General features: G+C 42.2%; 1 protein-coding gene across 1 annotated transcript in view; it reads right to left on the bottom strand.

Moving 5' to 3' along the window:
- Nucleotides 1–24,124, bottom strand: part of KLHL32 (kelch like family member 32) — a 230,349-nt gene that overhangs the window by 88,161 nt on the left and 118,064 nt on the right. Inside the window, exon 5 of the mRNA XM_019537781.1 lies at nucleotides 9,602–9,700. Within this exon, the coding sequence (XP_019393326.1) occupies nucleotides 9,602–9,700 (99 nt within the window). The remainder of the gene's footprint in view (nucleotides 1–9,601; nucleotides 9,701–24,124) is intronic.

The raw sequence follows: 24,124 nt of genomic DNA, 5'->3' as shown, positions 1-24,124 counted from the left end.
GTGTGTGTGTGTGTCTCTGTGCACATGCACACATGTGCTGTATATATAATTGCTCTCAGTGGTAAAGGAGGATGTAATAGGTAAAGACATAAGAATAAGACCAAATGCAATTTCCCAAGTGTCAGAGAGAGTAATGAAAACAAGCCTAATTCTGCATGACTGCTCCAAACATTCTGGGCGTCAGTCAACTGCATAAAACCACATGAAGAGTGCCAGAATCAGGAATTCTCCAGGAAACTAGGGCAGAAAACCCCTAGTTGGTGGACAATATCACCTGGCAAAGGCAGTTTGGGAGGCACTGAATCAATGCATTTCCTTCTCAGTAATACTTCCCATTACTTCCTTTCTGAGGAATGGAAGTTAAATCAACATTGTCTGCCTACTTGTGACCTAGGAAGCCTCATTGCTATAATTTGTTCCCCCTTAGGCTTTTTTAGGTGAGCCTGGATTTACAATTCAAAAACATTATTAAGCCTAAGGGCCATAGTTCAAAATGGCACTCTATCCCTCTTGATCAGAGGTGGGCAAAGTCCAACCCGCAGGCTGGCTGTGAACTCCATTTCCCAGCAGCCTCTGCCTGCATGGCTGGGGCCAGTCTCCATGACCCACCCCATCCACACCTGCACTGTGATAGAGCAAGGCAGGGGTTGCCATGGAGACCGGCCCCAGCCACACTGGCAGGGCATGTGGCAGGGCAGTGGGCTGCTCTGGAGCCACTGGGGTCTTGCAGCAGGAGCAGCTTGGTCCAGAGCCAGGGCAGAGCCACAATCGGCAGCCTGCACTCTCTGGACAGGGGTGCACAGGCAGCAGATCACGACTGCCCTGGGTCAGGACCATGCTGTCATGCAAGGAGCCAGGGCTGAGCCTCAATTCACTGCCTGGCATACCCCTGCCTGGAGCGTGCAGGCTGCAGATGGCAGCTCTTCTCCAGCTCCAGACCAAGCTGATGCCCACCGCAAGAGGCCCCGGAGCAGACCCCTTCCCTGCTGCGCACCCTGCCAGCATGGCTGGGGCTTGTCTCCATGGCAAGCCCAGCCTTGCACTATCACAGCACAGGTGCGGCTGGGATCTCCATGAAGACTGGCCCCAGCCATGCAGGCAGGGGCTGCTGGGAAATGGAGTCCAGCTGCCAGTGTGATCTGCCATTTTGCCCACCCCTGCTCTTGATAATTTATATATTAGGAAAATTAACTAATATATATATATAGCTTTAAGTATTTTGGTCAATGATCCTAAATCAACTTTAGGTTTTCTGTTTCCTCTTCCAGTGAGGAACTTGGAGTAGTGTCAGACATAAGATTTGATGTATTTCAAACTTCAATCGTACTTTGAAACCTTTTTTTAAAAAAAGGTGTGTTTCAGCTGTGGACAATGTGTAGACTCCTAGGGAATTTATACACGTGCTCCAGGAGGGGAGGGAGGCACCTTAAATCACAGATTCAGAAATGTAGGGCGGAAGGGACCTTGTAGATCTTCTAGTCCGGCCCCCTACCCTGAGCAGGAGAGAAAACTGGGCTCAAATGACCCCAGCCTGGTAAACATTGAGCTTCCTCTTAAAGACCCCCAAGGTAAGAGCCATCACCACTTCCCTTGGAAGTTGGTTCCAGATCCTAGCCACCCTGACAGTGAAGTAGTGCCTTCTAATTAACTACAATTACAGCAGTTCAAATTAAAGTGCCTGGAAGGTCTCATGTATCAGCGTCCCTGCACTTCAAAATGGCAGTGGGGGAGATTTAACTAAAGCTTGTCAAACAAGCTTTAGGTAAAGTGCCCCCGCAGCCATTTTGAAGCATGGGAATGCTCATACATGAGACACTGGAGGCTGCTGGAGCACTGAAGGCTGCTAGAGCACAGTGAGACACTGGAGGCTGCTGGAGTCTGCGCTGATGTGGTAGAAATACAACACATCAGAGTGGCCTCCTTGCTTATGCTCCTGTACTGTCCTTCAGCTGGGCTGGACCCTCCAAAATTGCCACAGCTGCATGCAATGTCATGCTCTCCAGCTAGGGGCCACAACATGGGGCTGCAATAACCTGGACTCTGCACACCACGCGCTCCCCCCCAACCACAGAGTGGGCAGGGAGTAGAGTGGAGGGGCAGAGCTGATGTCAGTAAGCACTTTCCTATCAGCTCCGCCTGTGCTTTCCCTATCTGCTCACCAAAACCAGGAACCTCCCCGCCCCCCAGCGGAGATCCCATAGCCCTCCCAGTAGAGATCCCACATCCATCTGAAGGAGCTAGGAGGTCAAACATGGAGAGGCACTCATGTACTGGGGGCTGGAGAGCAAGAACTCCTATTCCACCAATGTGTGCAGGATCTACTGGTTCCAATGAGGGAAGGATGCAGGGCCCCCAGTCTCCTGATTTCAGGTGTCCAACCCTAGTGGGGAGCACGGGGAGGTTTGTGGGATCTCTCAGTTCCATTGGGGGACACTGGGAGAGCAGAGCAGACAGGATAGGGAAGTGCTCACGGACAAAAACCCAGCTGCCTGTTGGAAGCACTTCAAGTATTATGTGCATCTCCACCCTTAAACAAACAATCTCTTTGTCTTGTTATATTTCTCATTGTTATAAAATTCATCATTTCCAAGATGATCTTTAAAACCCACAGAAGTGCTAATTATTTTGCTGTGTTTGTTGACAACATAGCTACCTGTTTATAGCAAACTATACTGACATCCTATGTTTTTAAACACTATTAACTCCTGTCTTTTACCTTGTGCATTTTAGTTAGCAATTAGGGAGTAAAAAATGGTTACAACACTGTGTAGCTTGTTTCACAAGGTTTGGAAAAATCTCCTATGATTTTTACATAGTTTTAGACAATGACTGGGGTACACTCTCATCACTTGGTGTAAAACTAAAGAAGAGATTATCTACTCCTGCAACTCATATAGGCAAATAACAGTAGGGCCCCTCTACACATTACATTTACTATGCAATTAACTGGTTAACTGCACAATTAATTTAGACTGGCTACATGTGCGAAGTAACTGGCATGCCATAAAAAGGTCCATCCAGCTATAAAGTTAGAACTGGAAAATGTGTAATAACTTTATGACTGGTTTCTATCCAGCTTTAATTTGCATGTGAAGCAAGGCAGCTATGCCCTCATGGCTGGGAACTCCATTAGCTGACAGGGCTCCCAACCATGGGGGTACACCACATGCTACTGCAAGTCCTGAAGCCGACAGGATGCTCAGCTGCAGCAGTACATGGGATGCTGCCACAGATGCACGGCCTGTCAGCTGTGGACTCTCAGCCACAGCAGTCATGGGACGCTCAGACTGGGGAGGTTATGAATCCCTGTACTGGATAAAGCTGTTGAGTTCAGCTTTCATGGTGATGGCTCTTTTATATAACAACACTGTAATATGTTTTGTTAAACAAAAAATGTCTTAGTTGCTTGACGACCTTTAGATATTTTCCAGTAGTTTAATTTGCTATGTATGAAAAACCCAGGAGCTAAATTCCCAAATGAGCTGGGGCTCCTAGCAATACAGAGGTGATGCTCTCAATCTCCAGAATAAGAATTAATATCTCTCTGTAAGAATGCTCCTTAGTGAAGCCAGGGAATGTGCTGTTGACACAAATCCAGATGGAGCTGGTAGATTTAGGGACATTTACTATCCTAAAAAACTCTGGCCCTAAATCAGTAAATGAACAAATAACATTTTTTTAAACACCACAATATTTTGTTAAAATAATAACAAAAAATGTAATGCAATATATGAATAAATATATTTAATACATTTAAACAGTGGAGAGTCAGAGGAGAAACAGAGCATTCAGAAGGTGCTCAGGCACCATGACGATAAACCCATGGTATAAAAACCTAGACAGACCAAACAGGTTAAAAGATAAATATTAGATGATCTTCCTTGGGTTATTCATTTGCCTCACTTATTATTAAGACTGAGTTATATCTGCAGTTCTCATTTTGTAATTTGCAAGCTACTTGTGTTGTCTGATTTATATAGAATAGGCATGGTCCTGGAGTCTTTGAACTTATTAGTCTAGTCCTTTAAGCTTGAATAGCCAAGACAACTTAAGTTCAAATTCCTAAGCAGTTATATTTAGTTTTTGTAGATTCATTTTAAGCATTTACTAACCTGTTCTTTTCATTTTGAGTTAGCCCTTTTTAAGAACATCATAATTGGCATTAAAAGCAACCAGCCAGATTTGTGTATGATGTGACCCTATTAATTTCAGTGAAGTTACCGTGAGATAAATTCAGTTTAGCATGTTATCATTTAGGAGGAGAAATTAGCAATGCAAACACACTTAAAGGCAAAAGTAAAAATATGGCATCCAGTTTGCACCTTTCTCAGCTGTAAAACATCAATCATTCTAAGAACCGTCTTTAACTATCAGAGAAGCTTGAATGGCAGCCAGGGCCTCAGCCTATGTCTGTGAGTCTTGCCTTTCCTAAATGTTGAGAGCAAAAAAATCATGGGATCTCAAACTGTCAATACATCTTTGGATAAGGGGAACATGTGCTATGCAAACACTGTGCAACCTACAGATGAGACATCATTTTTAGATGGTAGTACCCTTGCAATTACCACCTAAACTAACCATCCTTTTTATCAAGCTAATATAGAAGCCAACAAAAATTCCATTGCTCCCTTACCTGTCTCTAGCCTGAACTGCTTTGGATCAAGCATATTACAGAGGTGGCATTTCTCTCCCAGTCAACAAAAAAGAGAAATATATCCATTCTTATGCTGCTGGACATCTCTGTAGCAGCTGGTGCTGTTGATCACCTTCCTGAACTGCCTACCAGAAGACTTCAGGAGTGACCAGAAATTATCTGAAATGTTTCATCATATATGCCCTCTTCCAGACTGAAACTGGGAAGTTGTTTTAGCCAATTATTCTCCCACTCCTGGCCCACAAAATTCCTACCCTCCCTCATATCCTTCAGTAGCTATATGAAACACAATTGGAGAGTTGATGAGACCACAGACTAAAGTGCTGGCACTATAGTAAAGGCATCTTGTTCTGTCCCCTGTATGTCAAATGAACACAGTATCTCCTCTCAGTTTTCTCAGTACCCAGCCAAAATCATCACTTGGCTACAGATCTGCTACCTAAAGCTGAATCCAAGCCAGATTTTGTAGATGATGACAAGAAGGAAGCACTCAGGAAAAACTTGTCTTCCGGCTAGCCTTCCCTGTTGCTGAAGACATCCAGTATCAAATCACTGAAATGTTTGAAATTCAAATGCGCTCCTCATTTCTACTGAATGCCCAAATGACCATAATAGCAAAATAACCCAAACAATTCCAGGTGTGACTGAGCAGAAAAATCCCACCCAGATCTACCATCAGTGATCACTTACAACGTCCAGTCAACATATAAGAGTGATGCCACTTGCCCAATGAAAATCGTAGAAGATGAAAAGAAAACTGATCAACAACAAATGGAATTTGGAGCACAGCAAACAATGCCCTTGTCTCTTCTCTCCATATGTCCCCTGATTATGGAGTCCAGGGTAGCCTACATATATTCAAAGACTTTCCCAAACTAAAACTGTCAATCAACTGAAGTTGGAGGTGGGATGGCTGATGTGGAGGCATAAAGGCTTGTGAATCCCAGAATAATCTAGGACCTTACCCTATTCAGGATTAAATGCAAAGCTTATGTTTTGAATTTAGCTTTTCCTCAAAATTTGCCTCATGTACACTGCAGTAAAGGTAAGAAAAAAACCCTCTAAACTTGTCAAGATATTTGACCTGAATGTGTGGTGGGCAAGAGAGATTTCTCTATGTTTCCATTTTTAAATACATGGGAGGTTCTCAGATATTTTGATGGTAAATGTTCATAATTATGTAGGTTAGGTAAACAAAACATGGCATTTATATTTGGTTGTGTTTAAAAAATAAGTACGCTGTGAGTTCCGACAGTGGGCGATTCATTAGCAAGGAAGCTGGACAATGCAAAATTCAAGAATTCAACATGGATAACAAGACCCTGAAATTGTGATTTTAAAACATGTCATGCCTGACTCCTTTTGCTCCCCTGTAAAGACAAATGCAGACTTTTATCATTTAATAGCCTACTCTCCTTAGACCTCTAAACTTTATCATTGATTCTTTCATAATCAATTTTCTACTCTAAAGTAGCAAAAAGATTTCAAGTAAAAACATGAATCTAGACTAGTCATTCTAGAGGATTTGTTAATATGTGAAATTTAGTAACCAGTAAATCAGAAAAGTTTATATAAAAGCTCATTTTGATTGTGTTCCCACAGATTTCTTGGGTATGGATATTATACAAGGATTTTGCAAAAATATCCAAAGTCTTACTGCCTAATAATCATCAATCAGAAATTCTTTTAAGTGATGTCATGCTCTTGAATTGTGTTTGTGATTTAGGCAATTTGTTATCAAAATCTTCTTGAGATTTATCAACAGATTCAGTAAGCTGCTCTAAGATTGTCATTCTTAGAGAAATAGCATCTACCTTAAACTTAAATGAATCTAATCCATCTTAAAGAAAATGAACTGCAGTGCATTTAAGGCCACATTCTCCTCTTACTCACACTGGCAAATGGGATATCTCCACTCAGCTTTATGGAATTGTCCTGGTCTGTACTGGTATAAGAACAGAAAAGCAGATCAACACATTTTTCTTTGGTATTTCTCCCATTAACTGTTTGCCTCTTCCTGGAGGAAAAAAATGAATCAGTCTAATTCCTAGTTCAGGCAGCAGAAAATGTCCTATCAATATCTATGGGAGTGTGACAGGGTCTAAATTCATGTGGAAGACATAGGGTGAGAAACAGTTAATCTTAAATGCCAAAGTTGACAAGGATTTAGAACATCTTGGGAGAAACAAGGAAAGCTAGATTAAAAACAACCTCAAGTGGGCTATGCTAGGCCCAACCCAAAGTCACAGAAAATCGTAATAAGCAAAAGCTCTGCATCAGCATCACAGCAAGAATAAATTACAAATATATTCAATATAATGCATCTCCTTAGGCTGTGCTGAGCTAAGCCCATGACACCTCAACAAGTCAGAACAGAAAGAAAGAAAGCTCACAGCACAGTAAACCAAGAACAGTGCATTACCCAGAGACCCAGAAGCAACTTTAGAAAGAAGGCAAATGTGGGGAAGGATTATTCCCCACAGCGCTGCTTCACAGCCTGTGGAATCACGCAGGGAGAGCCTCCTGGAGTCACAGCTGCAGCAGGGATTAATGTTTTTAAGGTAGCTTTGTTTGACTAATTGTTTTATATGTTACTCGCCATACACAGGAATACATATTTTTAAAATCAATCTGTGTTCCGTGGACCTTAAACAGAAATTTAATAAAATTAATTTGGATGTGGAGAATTCTCTATACAATAGTGTATAATGGATCTTGTCAGTCTCTAGGAAAGAGGACTTTATAATAAAAGCAACTCCAGATAGCTTTACTTGCATTGAACCCCACATTATATAGGGACTGATGAGAGTGTTGATTCAGTCAGACTTTATGGAGGTATACAAATCTGTTTCCATAGATTCATTTGCCAAATGGGAATTTAGCACAATAAAGGCATCTTGTTCTATACTAAAAAAAGAGCCAGATTCTGAGCTGATATAAACTGAAGCCACTAAACTGATTTCCATGGAGAGTCACTGATTTATGGTAACTGAAAACCTCACCCAATATATTTAGAAGACATATTTCAGGGCACTCTCAGAAAACAATTTTGTCCTAGCTTTTCCAAAATTCAGAGCTTCAGTCCGATTTACTTTTGATGTTGTACATATAATTTTAAAGAATAAATTTGACTCTGCTTAGGAGAGTAACTCAAAATATAGGCTGCTGTGACAAAGGGATTAATTGTACTACCTCTCTCTTCAGCAGGATCAGGATTGGGTCCTAAGGGAGAGAATAATCTACCCTGTTGGTTTCAGTCTTGCTCACTGGGATTTCTACAAAGTTGGGTTCATTGCTATGGTTCATTTCACAGGATGTTCATAAATACTGAACTGATGCTTTCATGAATATCTGCCACTTATTATTCAAAAAGAACTGAACTCTTTGTGTCACACTGGGGCTGTCCAATTTCTGGGTTACCCAAGCCATACCATTGGAGGCTACACACCTTTCAACAGTGTGAGTCACTGGGCCCCACAGGCCATCCCTCCGTGATCCCCCCTGCTGCACCATACAGACAGGTGGATGGGCCCAGCACCACACTTGTACCGCACATGCAGGCAGGCATCCCCAACCACCCTCCCTGTGCAGCCTCTGTGCATAATCCCCTGCCTACTCCCCCAGTTCACCAGCCACAGGCTCCCCCACTACACCACATCACACGGTCATGCACTGGCCCCTGGGGCAGGCACAGAAAGAGAAAGCTGGAAGGGTAGCCTGGATCCCCTGGCTGCTGCTGTGCCCAGAGCAATAGGGGAAATGGTAGCCACATGGGAGCAGAGAGGCTTCAGATTAACCTTCACTCTGCTGGCTGCCAGCTGAACAGTGCCACATTACACAACAGCCACACCCAAAACTCTATGACTTTATTTAGAGCTTTTTCATCAAAAAATGGTGCAGCAGGATGGCAACTAATGAGATGGATTAAGGTGAAATAAACCTTGTCAAAGGGAAGACAGAGGGAAGGGCTTTACAGCACACCAATTGCTCCAAGGTAAATGCCCATATGCACTCAATGCCCATATGCACTCTCCTCATCCAAGAAAAACAGCACCTGACTCACAGTAGCTTGACCCCGGTTTAGTGAGGGCTATACCACCATGAGCTAGCTTTCATTTGCCTTGGGGGAAGAGTGTGCACATGGGCTAACACACTGCAAAGCCCCACCCTCTTTTATCCTGAAGTAACTGTTTCATGCGCCCATGAACACTCACCTATTAATGGCCATTCCCACATCAATAAGTCTTGTACAAAGGTGCAATGAGAGAAAGTCCCCGCTCCAAAGAGCTTAAAATATATATTTTATATGTATATTCCCCTCCCCCCTGCAATGCTTAAGCTACTTACAACATTTAATATATGTATCCTCCCAATAGCACTCACTGTGAGACAGGGAAAAACTAATACAGCCACCTTACAGATGGGAAATTAAGGCTCAGAGAGGCTATATGACTTGAGAAATCACACAGGAATTCTGAAGCAAAGTAGGGTATTACACCCCGGATACCCAAGTGCCTTAACCACTTGAACACCCTCAAAAACTTAAAGGGACAAAACAAAGGACTAGAAGTTCCCACTATAAACTTATAACAGGTCAGCATCATACCCAGGATTCAGATGTCCTGATTTCCAATCCATTATCTCATCTGACAACCTAGTGGTTCCCAAACTTTGTCCCATGAAACCATGATTAGTGTTCCAAAGTTCCCCCTACATTTGTGCTTGTCAATTCAAAGGTAGATGATGAATGGGTCCCAGGAAATGTCTGAAGGTAAACAGTTGTCTGTTAGTCTGGGAACCCTGTACTAAATCACATTGACCATGTACTGAGCTAGTATTATCCTAGTCTCATAACATTTCTGATAACTAACTCAAAATTAAGAGGTTGGATTTGCAGAATAAGTCTGCCAATCAAATGGAAAAAGCCAGATAATAAGATAGACCTACCTGGACAAGATAGTGAGAACATAAGCTGAGGAGCTCCAGCAGCTGTAGGTGGCTCCCAGCTGCCAGTACATCCTGAATCACTCCTGGCTCCAGGAGAATCTAGCAGGAAAAGAAGAAATAAGAGTTATTTTGGGATAGCACGAAAACTAAGGCAAGGCAACATCTTAGGGTTTTATCCTTTTAGAAACTGAAGTCAACGGGATTACTTCTACAAAGAAAATGAAGTATGCATATAAAGCTTTTCCGGATGGAGACCACAGTTTTAAAAACTTAACTAGAATATCAAAGAAAAGTTTTAGATAACTAAACAGACCTGTAAAATTGGTTGGTAAACCCTACTGACTATATTGGTTACCACACGCCAACTTATCTAATAAAACACCTTTTGCAAAACTAAGTAGCACCAAAAAACACATAAAATATCAACACAATAAACAGGCACATTCCCTGAGGGAGGGTGTAAAAGTCTGGCTGTTCCTTCAAGAGAGAACAGTCAGCCCTGTTGAGAAAGCCCAGGTGCAGGGATTTGAATAGGCAAGGACTGTCTTTCTAGGAGATGAATGTGTTGCAAGTTACACATCAGATGATAGGGGTTTACAGGGTTCTCCCATATCCCAAGGTGCACTGCTTTCCCACCCCCCCAGTAGTTTCCAGAGGACCAACTTGGGCTGTCTAATGCAGTCCACAACCTCTCACAGGGGTGGATAAACTGGAGGTATGCTCACAGCTGCTGCCCTTGAATCCTCACTCCACTTCCTTGCAAGCCAGGTCTTTCCCTGCCCCTTGCAGAGTTGTGCAGGGGGCAGGGAAGCATTCTCCTCCCCTGCTCAATTCAGCCTGGAGAATCCAGGAAAGGACAAGCTGCTCTGGGTCTTTTCCCATCCCTTGAAGAACTGTAGAGGGACCAGGGGGCATTCCCCACTTCTACCAAGCTCAGGTTACGCAGGACAGGATGAGCCATGCCAAGTCTTTCCCTGTCCCCTGCACAGTTGTCCCCCAGGTGCCGTGGGGCCAAGTCGAAGGGACAACAGGAGGTTTTCAGCCCCCTGAACAACTGGGGCCCCCAGCTGGCAAATGCCAGCAGCACAAGTTTGCACATTGCATTTTTTCCCCGCTTTGGACAGCCTTCCCTTTGTATATAAAGCCACTCGCATCACGTGATGTCACCATTGTGCAGTTAAAACAACATCCACCAGGTCTATGAGATACAGAATACAGAGCTGGATGGACCTGTATGACATCTCTTACGGTCTTTCTAAAGGCAATGGAAAATTTTTGAGAGAGCTTTTTAAAATTTTAGCAATGCACTGATGGAAATCAATACTTTGCTTGTATCTGAGGCAGCATACTTAAAGAGTTTTGTTGTTCTTGTTATTTTGTTTTACATGAAAGTTAACTGCGAAATGACATGGAAAAACATATTATTGAAAAATCTACGCTGTGAAAGAAAATTCTTTTTTGAATTCAAATTGTGAATGCTACCAAAATTATTTCTGTAGAGCCTTATTCTTACTATCACAAAACACTGTACAAAAAACTATGTATAGTGGATTGCAACGTAGCAAATCACTATATAATATACCGATTTTGTGCTTCCTTTGCAACTGATGTTTAATAGGAAATGTGAAATTTGCATTAAAAAAGTTTTTAAAAAGGAGTGAATATGGAATTCAAAGAAAATTAACTGTAGTTAATATTTTGTACACATAAAATACATCACTTACATAATAAACCAAGGTAAGTCATAGTTGTAAATAAATATAGCCACTAGAACCGACTCAGCTGTGCTTCAGACTTAAATATCAAAATATTTTGTTTTTATCTTTTTTTTTTAAAGCAAGGAGACAAGAAACATCTATTCCATTCCCTGTAAACCCCTTTTAGCCCTGAAAACACAATAATCAATAAGTACTCAACCACCAAATACCCTAGTAACTTTCCATCAACCCCAACACATTTAATCAAAATTTAAAAATCCCATGCCCTCCCACCCCCATCCCATCTGGTATCTGACATACATAGAATAAAAAGTGGGAGAACCTTTCAAGAATGCAACATAGCCAGGTGCCGGCTATTGGTCACTGGCATAGCACTGCCTTACAAAGTGTTCTAACCTCAGTATTAAATGCTCAGTATTGTTTCCATTTTAACAATGTGGGGAAGAGAGTCATTGAATAAAATGCTACCAAGGGCATGTCAAAAACAGACTTGGAAATCAAACCTGTTTATCCTGCTAGTTGCTTATGTGTGTAAATACTACTGATTTTAAATAAAGATGCAATTAAGAGGATAAATGGGGGCTCAGTACTGAGTCCACTAATGCTAGGGTGTGATCATAAAACCATTCTTAGTTGTTGCATACCAGATTCCTTTGTAAATCTCCTTTTCCAGGAATCTCATCATAAATGACAAAAACTGACATTAAATTAAAAAAGAATATTGCACTGGCTCGCAAAGAACTAAAGATAGGTAAGAAGTATCCATTCCAATGTGTGCATTTAATGCAGTGCTTATACTTGTAACAAGGTCCTCCTGGTCAACCATCAAAATGACATATTTCTCTTTGCAGTTCTGGCCTTACACCACAAGGGGCCAGTCTCTTACTGCTATGCCTTCAGGTTCCTCTTTTTCTCCATTCAGTCTAGTCTTTCTTGTAACCTCAATCCATGGAACTTCACTGAAAGCTAATGAGAAATAACAAAGCAGGAGGGGAGAGAGAGGAAGGGGACACCAGTGTCAGTATCTAGAGCCATCAAATCCCTTTGATGGTCACAGAAGAATACTTCTAGCCTCAGCAGTAACAGGCAATTCTCAGCACCTCATATAATATATTAAAAACAGGAGAGAAAGGGCTTGATTCTTATTTACATAATGGCCACTTTACAGTGCTAGAGCAGTGGAAGAGGTCTGTAAAGTGCATGCAAATTGCCTGTAGACTCACTTTATTCTTAAACTGAAGAGAGAGGTAATTTACACACAATATAGTGGCTGCTTTGCTCTGCCAAATTGTAGTAAAAGGGCCTTAGTGCAAATGATAATCAGGTACGACATGTTCCAGGCTTTTAGCTGATGTTAATTAGATTTCCACACATGATGGTATGTGGTTCAAGGGAAAACAGAAGAGAGCTCTGGTTATAAAAAAAATCTTGCTGTTAGGTACATTAAAAAATTATGTTGTGCAGCACTTGTCAAATGAAAGCTCAAGGTCAGCCCAACAAATCACTAATATTCTTTAGGGTCTTGTGGCATAGAATTAGAAATATTTATCATGCATACTGCTTTAAATTGAGCAAGTTCTGTAACCTGGGCTGATGTCACATTACTTAGTAAATGTCATCCATGTGTGTGGTGTTGTAGAAGATGCGAAATAAAAAGAACCAGTGCCCTAAGAAGAAAATATATTTGTGTTATCCTTGATGCACAAATATATTTGAATACTCTAAGAATTCATTTTTACTGCATCATACACGTAGCACTTGTAGAAGTGGTTGGACAAAGCAAAAGAGAACGATTCAAATTTAAAGATAAAAGCGATCTATAAAAGCCAGCAGCAGATTTTATAATTAGGCGCCTTACATTTAACAAAACAATGGAAAAGTCCTTCCCAATATTTTAAGTAGCATAACTGATTTTGCACAGTTCTAGCCAAAAAGTTTCTATCTGCTAATAAGTTTCATATACCATGTCATTTTCCAATGTGCTTTACACTATAATAACAGACCTATCACCAAAAAGCAGAGACAGTAAATAAAATTTTAAAAAGTTGAGGTTTTTTATCAGCACTGCACCCTAAGCAAACTGTTTTGTAGTCTTATTTTCTATGTATACGTGGATATATAAAATACAAAAAGGGAGCATCTACATGTGTCTATTAATACGCAGCAATAAGCTCTGTATTATTGCTGTCAGGAGTGCATCTGCACATGCACCCAGGATCATAACACACTAAGCCAGGGTGGTGTAGCTTCACCAGGCAGGGGGCTCTGTTGTCCTGTGGAGGGACTGGCTGGGGCATGAAGATACTTCAGCTAAGGCTAGCCGATAGACAGAGCCTGCACTGAAGTGTCCTCATGCCCTAGCCAGCCCCTCCAGCATCTACATGTGTGTTGCTATGGAGTTTCTTACTCTACAGCAGGACACTACTTGTCTTTACTAGTACTATCCTGCTGTGGAGTAAATCAGTTTACTCCAGCCTAATAGGGGTGCATGTGTAAATGCTGAAACGTTTACTACGTAACTAATCAGTCTACTGCACAGTAAATATCTTGTGTTGATGTGCCCAAAGACCTATGTTGCACATGATATCACTAGAACACTACCTGATGGGGCAATTCATAAAGGAAGGGAAAGATGGAGGAAATAATATAAGAAATTCAAAAGTGTGTTCATGTTCCTTGTAATTTTCAGGTGATAATGCAGCCCTGATAGTCCAGAAAATATGCAAGAGGCAAAATGTTTTGTGGTTGATATCTTTCATTGGACCAATTACATGGTTGGGAAGGATATAGACAAGCTTTTGTGCATCAAATATGCTTCCACAGGTTCTTTCATATTCCTTTTCACTTGGGACAATCAACATGAATACAGAACCTATATAGTAAAAAAACCCTCTTAATACTTCATTTGTAATCATCTTTTGGATATTGTTTTCCTGGTTGCTATATATGTTATTTAACCTAAAACATTATGATGGATCAGCTGGGCACACTGAGTTTTAAAATAGCACTATAAAACACACCCATGCACACTGGGTCCAGCTCTCCTCTGATTTACATTGCTGTAAAATGGCAACAACTCATCTGAAATTAGCAGAGCTACACAAACCCAAAACTTGTGAAAGGGGAAGTTTTTATCTGTCATACTCAGAAGATCCACTGGAAACTATGAGGCTGAAAACATTAGAAAAAAATCTCACAGAATTCTGATGCATAGTTAAACAGACCAGGACAGAACCCCTGCTGATGTCAGTTGGGAGAATTTCCACTGCTGTCACTGAAATGTTACTCATTTATACCAGCTAAGAATTGGCCTTCATATGACATATATACCACTGTAAGATTAAATTAGTGTACTAATCTACATTTCAGCTATTTGAAAAGTGTAGGGTCATGCAGTTAGTCTGGAAGCAACAGAGGATGACAGGGGCATAAGTGCACTGACTGGCTATAGGACTGACTGACTATGTGCTGCCAGGGTGGTGTGGCCATGAAAAAGGCCAGATGTCTGGCACCCCCAGGGAGGCACTCAGAGCCCAGAAAGTGGTCGGGCGCAGTGAGGTGTGGCTCAATGCAGGAGTGCCCCCTACTGGCCTGCCACATTGCTCTCATTAGGGTCTCCCTATCATGCAAAAATTGAAAAAATAAACTAGATTTCAGTCTTCACACTGGACGAGAATTAAATGCAAACCTAAGTGAAAATCCAACACTTCAGCTCTTTTTTTATTGGTTAATTCCCTTAATGGCTTCTATAACCACTGATTAAGGGGAATGATGCATAGAAGCCTGAAGAACATTGTTGGCCAGCACTTAATTATCCACAGAAAGGAATACAACTGTTGTAAAGCAGCCCTATCTGCAAAGGCTATAACATTTACAATCACCCACTGTACACATCTAATAGAAGCATGGATCTTTTACCCTTTCAGGATTATCAACCAACATAGTCTCTGCTACATGCCCAGGTCAAGAACCAAACTGGACTCCTCAGGTAAGTCAGGGATATTAAGATAAGTTGAAGAGCTTTTTTCCTCCAAAACCTGTTTCATAACTTTAATTAAGAAAAAAAAAAGTTTTTACATTAATTGTTCACTACAGTGGATTGTCATTATCAAGAAGTGACTTTCTTAAGCAGAGGTCAAACAGGGCACATCTACACCAGATGTTCATGGTGGAGCTAATTAGTCAGTTCTGCAGTAAACATCTCAGCAGCTATACATGCAACCCTATTAGAGTGCAAGATACTAATAAACTCTGCAGCAGGGTAGTACTTGTAAATACTTGTAAATCCAAGTACTACCCTGATGCGGAGATTATTCATGCACAGCAACACATGTATAGACCCTGATCCGGCTGGATGGAGCACAAAGGTCCTTCAATGCGGGAGCTGCCTGCTGGCTAATTCTGCACTAAAGCACTTTTGTGCCCTAACCAGCACCTTCACAGCACATTGAGCAGTCCTGGGCTTGCAGGCTGAGCCCCAGGGCACCCTGCCAGCCAGGGCTGCTCTAACCAAGCTCCAGAGCTGCTTGTTCTGGAGTTAATTGCTCCTGGGTGCATGTTCAAATGGCATGTCCAGGAGCAAAAAAACTCCAGAGCAATAAGCTCCTGAGTTTGTTTATGAGCCCTAAGTGCATCTGTAGACACGCCCACATACTTCTATAAAGGAATCACTTCAATGATTAGCTGTTAACATACATGCTTTATGCCATTCATTTGTTATTTGTTAAAATACCCTATTTCTCCACAGAATCCACTACAGTAATACACTTAAGTATTTACCCAGAGGGAACAATTTAAAACAGAGCTGCAGGCTTAAATTTTAATAAACAGTATGGGTTTTCAAAAAACTGTATATTCAATATTGAAAGAATTTCCCATCACCAAGTGGCATTCCTATTCAAACATAAAATCTATTTGTCTAATTTAATGAAGTGCTATTCTCACAACTTTTGCTAACTGAACACAGCTGAATGCTACATTACAGGTAAACTGGCAGTTCTTTTAATAGAGCTTTAAAAGTATTTTGATAACAATGTTAAATAAATCAGGCAAAATTGAGCTCATTTCAGAAATAGTTTGTCTGAAGTAAAGGTGTAAAAAAATGTTTAACTTTGATTTTCAGATGTTAGGAATATTCTTTTTCCATTCAATGGCTAAACAGAGCTATGGAATTTAACTTCACTCTCCATAAACAAATTAAAGACTTAGAGGGACAAACTGCTAATCCATCATATTTCAGACATATAGAAGTTTGCACACTTCACAATGCTAGTATTATGTGGCACCCTGCATCATCTTTAAAAGGATCCCATGGGAGTTCAGGGTGCTCCTACACCCTGTTTGAGAATCACCGGACTTCACGCTTGGCTTTAAGACAGGGCGGCCAACCTGTGTCATGTGTACCAGAAGGGGCAAAGGCAGCCTGTGTGTGTGGCACATAGCAGACAAGGAGACAAAGACCGCAGCAGAATATAGGACAGGAAAAAAAAGCAGCACAGTGGATCAGGCAGGAGAAGGCAATCAGAGTGGCAGCTGGAGAGGATGCAGGGTTAATTTGTGGCATGCCTGCCAAAAAGTTTGATCCTTACTGCTTTTATATATACTGGCAGTTCTGAATATATTGGCAGTTCTGAGCATCCACAACTCCAGCTGAAGCTAATGAGGACTCAGAGAATAATTCTACACCACTGTTAAGGAACATCCTTGTTGAGACATTCCCAAGCATGCCCTGAACGTCCGCTCTCACTCATGCATTGTAAACCCAGACCTACATTGCTGCAGATTTCTCCCTGTATAGCTATTCTTAAGACCTTGGTCTTCAATGGTCTTGAGAGCAGTTGTTGGAGATGACCCCAAAACATCTCCACCACTATTTGGAGCATGTATGTGTTTGTGTGAGAAAGAGGAGGGAGAGAGGAAGCATGCTTGGGCCTGTTGCAGTAGGAGCATGTTGTCAACAGTGTTAGATGCATCTCAAGTGGCCAAAACTTTCAAAAATCCAGCCCACTGATTTTTAAAACATCCTCTCTACAGGTAATGATTATTACTATGTATAAAGAATGGCATAGTTGGAGACAAGACAGATGGTTACCTTGACAGCATGAACCAAAAATGGAACCTAAGACAAAGACAAATATAAAATGGCTCACAGGAGCTCACTATAGTTAGTGCTTTCCTGCTACTTCATTCTGCTCAACTTTTTTAGCCTGGAATAGCTCAACACTTCAAGGAGACTTTTGAATATTTTGTCAGCAAAGCAACAGAATATCTAGCAAAAAAGAAGGGAAAGCAGCCTATACAGGTGGTATCAGCATTTATCTGAAATAAATTTAGAATTATGCCAATCATTTTGGTTTTGAGGTCCTCAAAAGGAAGGTGCTATTTGAATACAAATTAATATTATTGATTCTAGCAGTGGTGTTAAGGATACAGCCTGACAGCCAGATCCAACCCACGGAGTTACATCATCTGACCCCCAGTGCTCACCCCAAGTAAGACCAGTCCAAGACTCTCCAACATGCCAAATCCAGTGCTCGCAGCATCTGCTCTGGAACTGTAATACACATGGCACGCACTCTGGCCAGTCTGGGACATGAGCCACATGTGATGCCTGCTCTAAGCTGGTCCACAATAGATGCTGTGTGCAGAACAGTCCTGGAGCAGGCACAACATGTAGAGCAGTCCTGGACCACTAGAGTGGACACCAGATCCAGCAAGGGGTGGTAGGGATAGAAAGGACTAGGGGAAGGGGATCAGAAAGGAACTTACCAACTTGAGGTACCTGCCCACAAATTTTGCAAGCAGAGCACAGGGCCCAGTGCCATTTTCACAGTCCAAGCCCGGTAGGCCTCCATCTGATTAGCAAAGGATTTCCAGTAGTCCCGCCCCTCCCTGCAGATTGCCAGATGGCCCCAAACTGGATCTTAGATAGTAACTTATTAAGTAATGATTTCTGAGGGCTTAATCCCCCAATTAAGCTCATGGGAGCCATTTATTGATGTGTTATTAAGCAATCTAAGTGCCAGTTAATGGCTTCCATGGGTGTAATCAGTGAATTAAGCCCCAGTTTCGGGTCATCCCCAAGCAAAAAAAGGCTGGATCGCGGTCCATGGAGCCCCAGCCCAGCTCCTTGCTGGCACCAGATGCATGCATGCCTTCCCCCATGCTCCAAGACTGCAGGGTTTCCCTCTGCTTGCTGGTAAGGTTTTTTTGTTGTGTTTTGTTTTTGTAGCAAACCTGCTGTTTTTTGTGGAGCTTGTCATTTTTTGTGGAAAATACTTGAGGGACAAACTGCTAATCCATCATATTAGCACAGGTAGATGAGTGCTTTAAAGGCACATTTTTTCTTACCAGGGAACAAAGTATCCTAGCCACAACACTGCTTCAAAAGGACAATGACTTTTAATTGAAAGACCAAATCAGTGGTTCTCAGCCTTTTCAGAATGTAGAAGTTTGCACACCTAACAATGCTAATATTACGTGGCACCCTGCATCAGCTTTAAAAGGATCCCATGGCAGTTCACATTTTTCACCAAAAAAAATAATCGCACAATTGCACTTTCAGTAGACGCCTACTCACGCTGACAGGCTAGAGGGGGCGCTGCATACCACTCGCATCTTGATCTTGCCAGAGCAGGCACCATGTGGCATAGTTCTGGACCAGCCTGAGCAAGCGCCACAAGTGATGGATCCAGCATACTGGCGGTAGGAGCAGCCCATGGTGGGGCTGGCCCTGTCCCATTCATAGGTCCCATGGCCTGGTCCCAGGCTACTCATTTGGTCTGCAGGTCCAGATGAGTTTGACACCACTGGATTACAATAATTGGTGTGGTACAACATCAGCTACGGAAATTAAGGTTCCCAATTCAGCAAGACCGAAATGTTGGTTTAGCTATGATGGTCCAGGAAATATATGAGAAGCAAAGTGGGTGAGAGGGGTTCTAGTATTTTTTACTGAACTAAATGGATAGTTTGGAGAGATGATACACAAGCATTTCGGCATACAGTACCCTTTCTTGGGTCTGGGAAAGATGCCATGTAAGCCTCTGGTCTGAATCAGTGCAACTCAAGTACATGGACTGAGCTTTGCTAAATTGGTGCCACAATCATTTCAAGGAATGTTAGACTTAATTTCAGCCTCAATCTTCTTTATTGACAAGGCCCCATAGTTTTTTCCGATGTTTTTGCAAAGGGTCTCATCAATTAGATGACATATAGAAAAAAAACCATGGGAAGGATGGGCCCAGGTGGCTGTGGCAGGGATAGCCAAGCCACAGGACACATGCTGCAAGTGCAACTGTGTGTGACATGCAAATCCTGGGAAGACAGTAAAGGGAAGCGTAGGAAGACAGGCAGGGAGCGGAGCACATTGTGAAGCAGAATGGGTGCAGGACTCTTGTGAAACAAAAGGTGTCAGATATCACAGTCTGAGTCAGGTTAACCCTTCCTTGACCCTACAGCCATTGCCAAATTCAGGGATTGGGATCCTCACTTGCCAAATAGAGATACAGTATTTTCAGGGCCAAGCAGGGGTTATTCTGGTTCTTGGGGGTAATATCTCTTTTTGCAGCAGCCTCCTGTCCCTGCCCCTGCCCCTGCCCCTGCCCCTGCCTCATTCTGTGCAGCCGTGGCTAGAGACTTAAGCTCACCCCCTGCCTCCATCCCAGTACCCCAGGAGACAAGCTCTATTAGGATATGGGGATCAGAGTGACATTCATAGAGGGGGACTTAAACTTGTGTCAAACCTGCTGAAAAGTCTGGCCACCATTCATTATACTACAGTAGAGATTCTCAACCTTTTTAGACTCAAGGTACCCATGGATGGACTCAAGGCACCCCCAGAAAAAGCCAGTTCTTAGTTTTAACTCTTTTTTGACTACAGAAAAATAATAGAGCAGTTTGTTCTGTTGCAAAACCTTAAGACAGACCACAACTATGGATGTCTATTTGAAAAGTCTGGTGTATCTTGTGAATCATGTTTGCAAACCTAAGAGCACTAACACTGTGTGGCACCCCATGACTAGTCTCATGGCACTCTGGTTGAGAATCACTGCACTACAGGGTCCAGACACCAGGCTCAGCAATCTTACCCTATACTTTGAATATGCTAGAAGAGTCTGTCAAACTGAATGAAATTTCCTTCGTGTGATTTAAGATGGGATTTGCTAAAAAGCTGAAGAGTAGAAAACTAAGACTTTTTGCCAAAGAGTTTATTATCGGGGACTTACAGAGTAACATGCACAGGGCAGAGAGACAGTTAGTTGTGTTAATCTGAAGTCAGGCAGAAGATAGGCAAGTGGCAAAGCTAACCAGCTCAGTATTGGCTGAAAATTGCTGCATGATAAACAGACTTCGTCTACTTGGAACAAATATCAAAGTCTACATGGAACTAACAGGGAACATAATAGTGTTATTTCTTTATTTTTTATTAACTATTTATTCTTTTATGTACTAGAGGCCTTATTGTTGCTGTTCTCATACAATTAGTGACCACCGGGAAAGATGCAGGTGGTTAAATATTATTATGTTATTTACATCACAGTTACAACTTCAGTTATAATAAAAACAACTTTTTTCCAGTGAAAAATCAATTTCCCATTTAAAAAAAAAATTTCATGAATACTTATGAAGAAGTATTCAAGAGGGATGTGGATAACACGGACAGGGTCCAGAGGAGGGCCACTCGCATGATCGGGGGCAGCTGGGCAGGCCCTACGAGGATAGGCTAAGGGACTTGAACCTGTTCAGCCTCCACTAGAGAAGGCTGAGGGGGGATCTAGTGGCCTGTTACAAGCTAGTCAGAGGGGACCAGCAGGCACTGGGGGAATCCCTGTTCCCCCGAGCACTACCAGGAGTGACTAGACATAATGGTCACAAGCTGGTAGAGGGTAGATTCAGACTAGACATCAGGAGGCGCTACTTCACAGTCAGGGTGGCTAGGATCCGGAACCAACTTCCAAGATAAGTGGTGCTGGCTCCTACCCTGGGGGTCTTTAAGACAAGGCTTGACAATCACCTTGCTGGGGTCGTCTGACCCCAGTATTCTTTCCTGCCATGGCAGGGAGTCGGACTTGATGATCTGCTCAGGTCCCTTCCGACTCTACTAACTATGAAACTATGAAACATAATCTGCCTAGACTTGCTCCTGCAGTCCATTTTGTTTTTCTTCTTTATAGATACTTTTCACTTATAAAGATTTAAGAACTTCAGATGTTAAACTGCAGATGGCTGTCAGGCTAGTTTAAAAATAAGATGAAAAATTAAGGGTTTGGGGTTTTTTTAATTAAATGATCTTTATCATCATCTTCAAAATTACATTGCTAACTTCATACAATACCAAATAACTCCACCAGAGGTCTCAAGTATCCTTCTTAATACATTAACAAAACTAAAGGTCAGTTACAGTGTATGAGTTTACAGATAAAATGCAAAATGGTTAGCCAAAAGTTAAAAGTAGAGATGAACGGAGAAACTAAATACTTACCTCTCCAGGTATTCTACTCTCCAGGTATTCAACATGTATGAATGCAGGCATACCCCCCCACCCCACACAAATCTCCTAAAGCTATCTTAACTTTTATATCCATTTCATAACATTTACCAATGTCTTGGCTCAAGATCTTGACCTAATTACATTGCCCAGGTACTTGTCAGACCCTGACCCTATTTTAAAAAATATCCTTATTTTTCCGGATCAGTGGTTCTCAGCCTTTTGAGATTCAAGGCACCATTTGTCAAAGTACACCTTTGAAAATGCCAGCACATAGTTTTCCCTCATTTTTTAACTATGGAAAAATAATACAACAGTTTTGTTATTGCAAAGGACTTAGAAAGACCACAACAGGACAGACTTTTTTAACACTGTGGATTTTTATTTGACATCGCTAGGTTTATCTTGTGAATCATATTTTCTACACTTATGAGTGTAACGTTGCATGACATTTCATGGCACCCTGAAAGGATCTCAAGGTACCCTCAGATGCTGTACAACTTTGGTTGAGAATCACTGTTCTAGATGCATGTCCATGGGTGGATCTAGAGGGGGTGCAGTGGTGCAACCACACCTCCCTTTTCTGACCATGCTGCTAGAGCAGCAACCAAGGATGTAAGTCTCAAAAAAAGTAAGCCCTTAAGCACTCTCCCTGCCCTTCTCTTCTCCTCTCCCCTCCCCTGCCTGCCACTGTTGGGGTCCATGATTTCCCAGGGGCAAAATAAGCTCCAGCTGGCCTGCACAGGGGCTTTGCTGAGCCTATGACCATGGCAGTGGGCAGGTATATTTCCCCATCCCTGCCTGTTCCCCACAGGTGACTACAGCCCTTGTGCAACTTTGCTGGAGCGGGACAGGAGCCTCTTACACCAGGATGGCACAGACACAGGCAGCAGCAGGCATGGGTGGGGGAATGGGAAAGGAAAGGGGAAGTGGGAGGATTGCTTAAGTGTTCACCTTCTTTGAGACTTAAATCTCCAGCTGCTGTTCTGTCAACATGGTTGGAAAGTATGGCTGCAGCTGCACCCTCTCTGGACCCAGAAGGCATGGAGAGGGGCAGGAAGGGGCAGGGACATACCTCTCAGTGAAGAGGGGAAGGGAGTGGGGGAATGCTTACCTTCCCTGGAACTTAAGTCATCAGCTGCTGCTCCAACAGCATTGTCTGCCTACCAAAAATAAATCTTTGCATTTAAATAGTATTTTCTTCTGAGGATTTCAAAGTTTTTTACAAACATTATTTAATAAAGATTGCATATTATGTTTAAAGGTAGGTAAAGAGTCCTCCCCATTTAGCAGATGGAGAAATTCACACTTATGGAAATATCTTATGAAAGTATCTGGGTACCCCAATTTAGACAGTGAGAGGCCTGCTTTCAAAGGAACAGACCATGTGCCACCTCTACTACAGTGATCCTCACCAGAATACTGCAAAATCTTATTAAAGGTGCTGTGGGGTGCTCTGCGGTACCACGTAGTATTAATATTGTAAGGCACACATACCGACACATGATTCATAAGATAAACCCAGAAATTTCAAACAGGAATTCATGCAGTCAAAACAATTATGATCTGCTATGGTGCTTTTGAGCTTTTTGCAATAGAAAAATTGGTCTATTATTTTTCTGTAGTAGAAAAATGAGTGAAAGCTAAGAACTGGCATTTTCTGATGGATGCCTTGAGTCTAAAGAGAGGTTGAGGACTCCTATTCTAATGTCTTTATATGTATTTGGTTGTGCTTAGCAGCTAGACAAATAATATCTGTATTTCCATTAACTCTGAAGGCCTCTTTTCACTGAATGAGCCATGGTAGAATCAGCACCTGTAATCTTTGTCTTGGTGACAAGGAAATACACTAACTGGTTCAGAGAGGTATAAGGAAACGTCCAAATTGCAAGACTTCATTCTCAGAGGGGACTTTAATTATCAAGGTATCTGGTGGGAAGGGAAACATCAGTACACAAGAAATACGGCAAATTCTGGGAGTGTGTTGGGAATAACTTTGATAGGCAGGCCAAGCAGCGGGGAAGCTCTTCTCAGCTCTCTGAAAACAAGGAGGAATTGGTTGAGAATGCAAGGTGGAAGGTAACTTGGGCGAATAACAGAACAAGTCAGAGATTACTTAAAGAAGCAAGATGCTTTCAAGTCAGCTGGACTGGATGAAATGTGGGGGGATGTGGGCACACTGGAAGGATGCAACAGGCTACAATCAGACCTAGACAGGTTACAAGGGTGGGCAGACAAGAATAGGATGGGTTTCAACACAGACAAGTGCAAGGTGATGCACCTCGGGAGGAACAACTGGCACCATACCTGCAGGTT

This window comes from Crocodylus porosus, unplaced genomic scaffold, assembly GCF_001723895.1.
Source record: "Crocodylus porosus isolate Cpor-Errol unplaced genomic scaffold, CroPor_comp1, whole genome shotgun sequence".
Lineage (NCBI taxonomy): Eukaryota > Metazoa > Chordata > Crocodylia > Crocodylidae > Crocodylus > Crocodylus porosus.
Note: the sequence above shows the minus strand (reverse complement) of the source record. Positions and strands in the feature narration are given on the sequence as shown.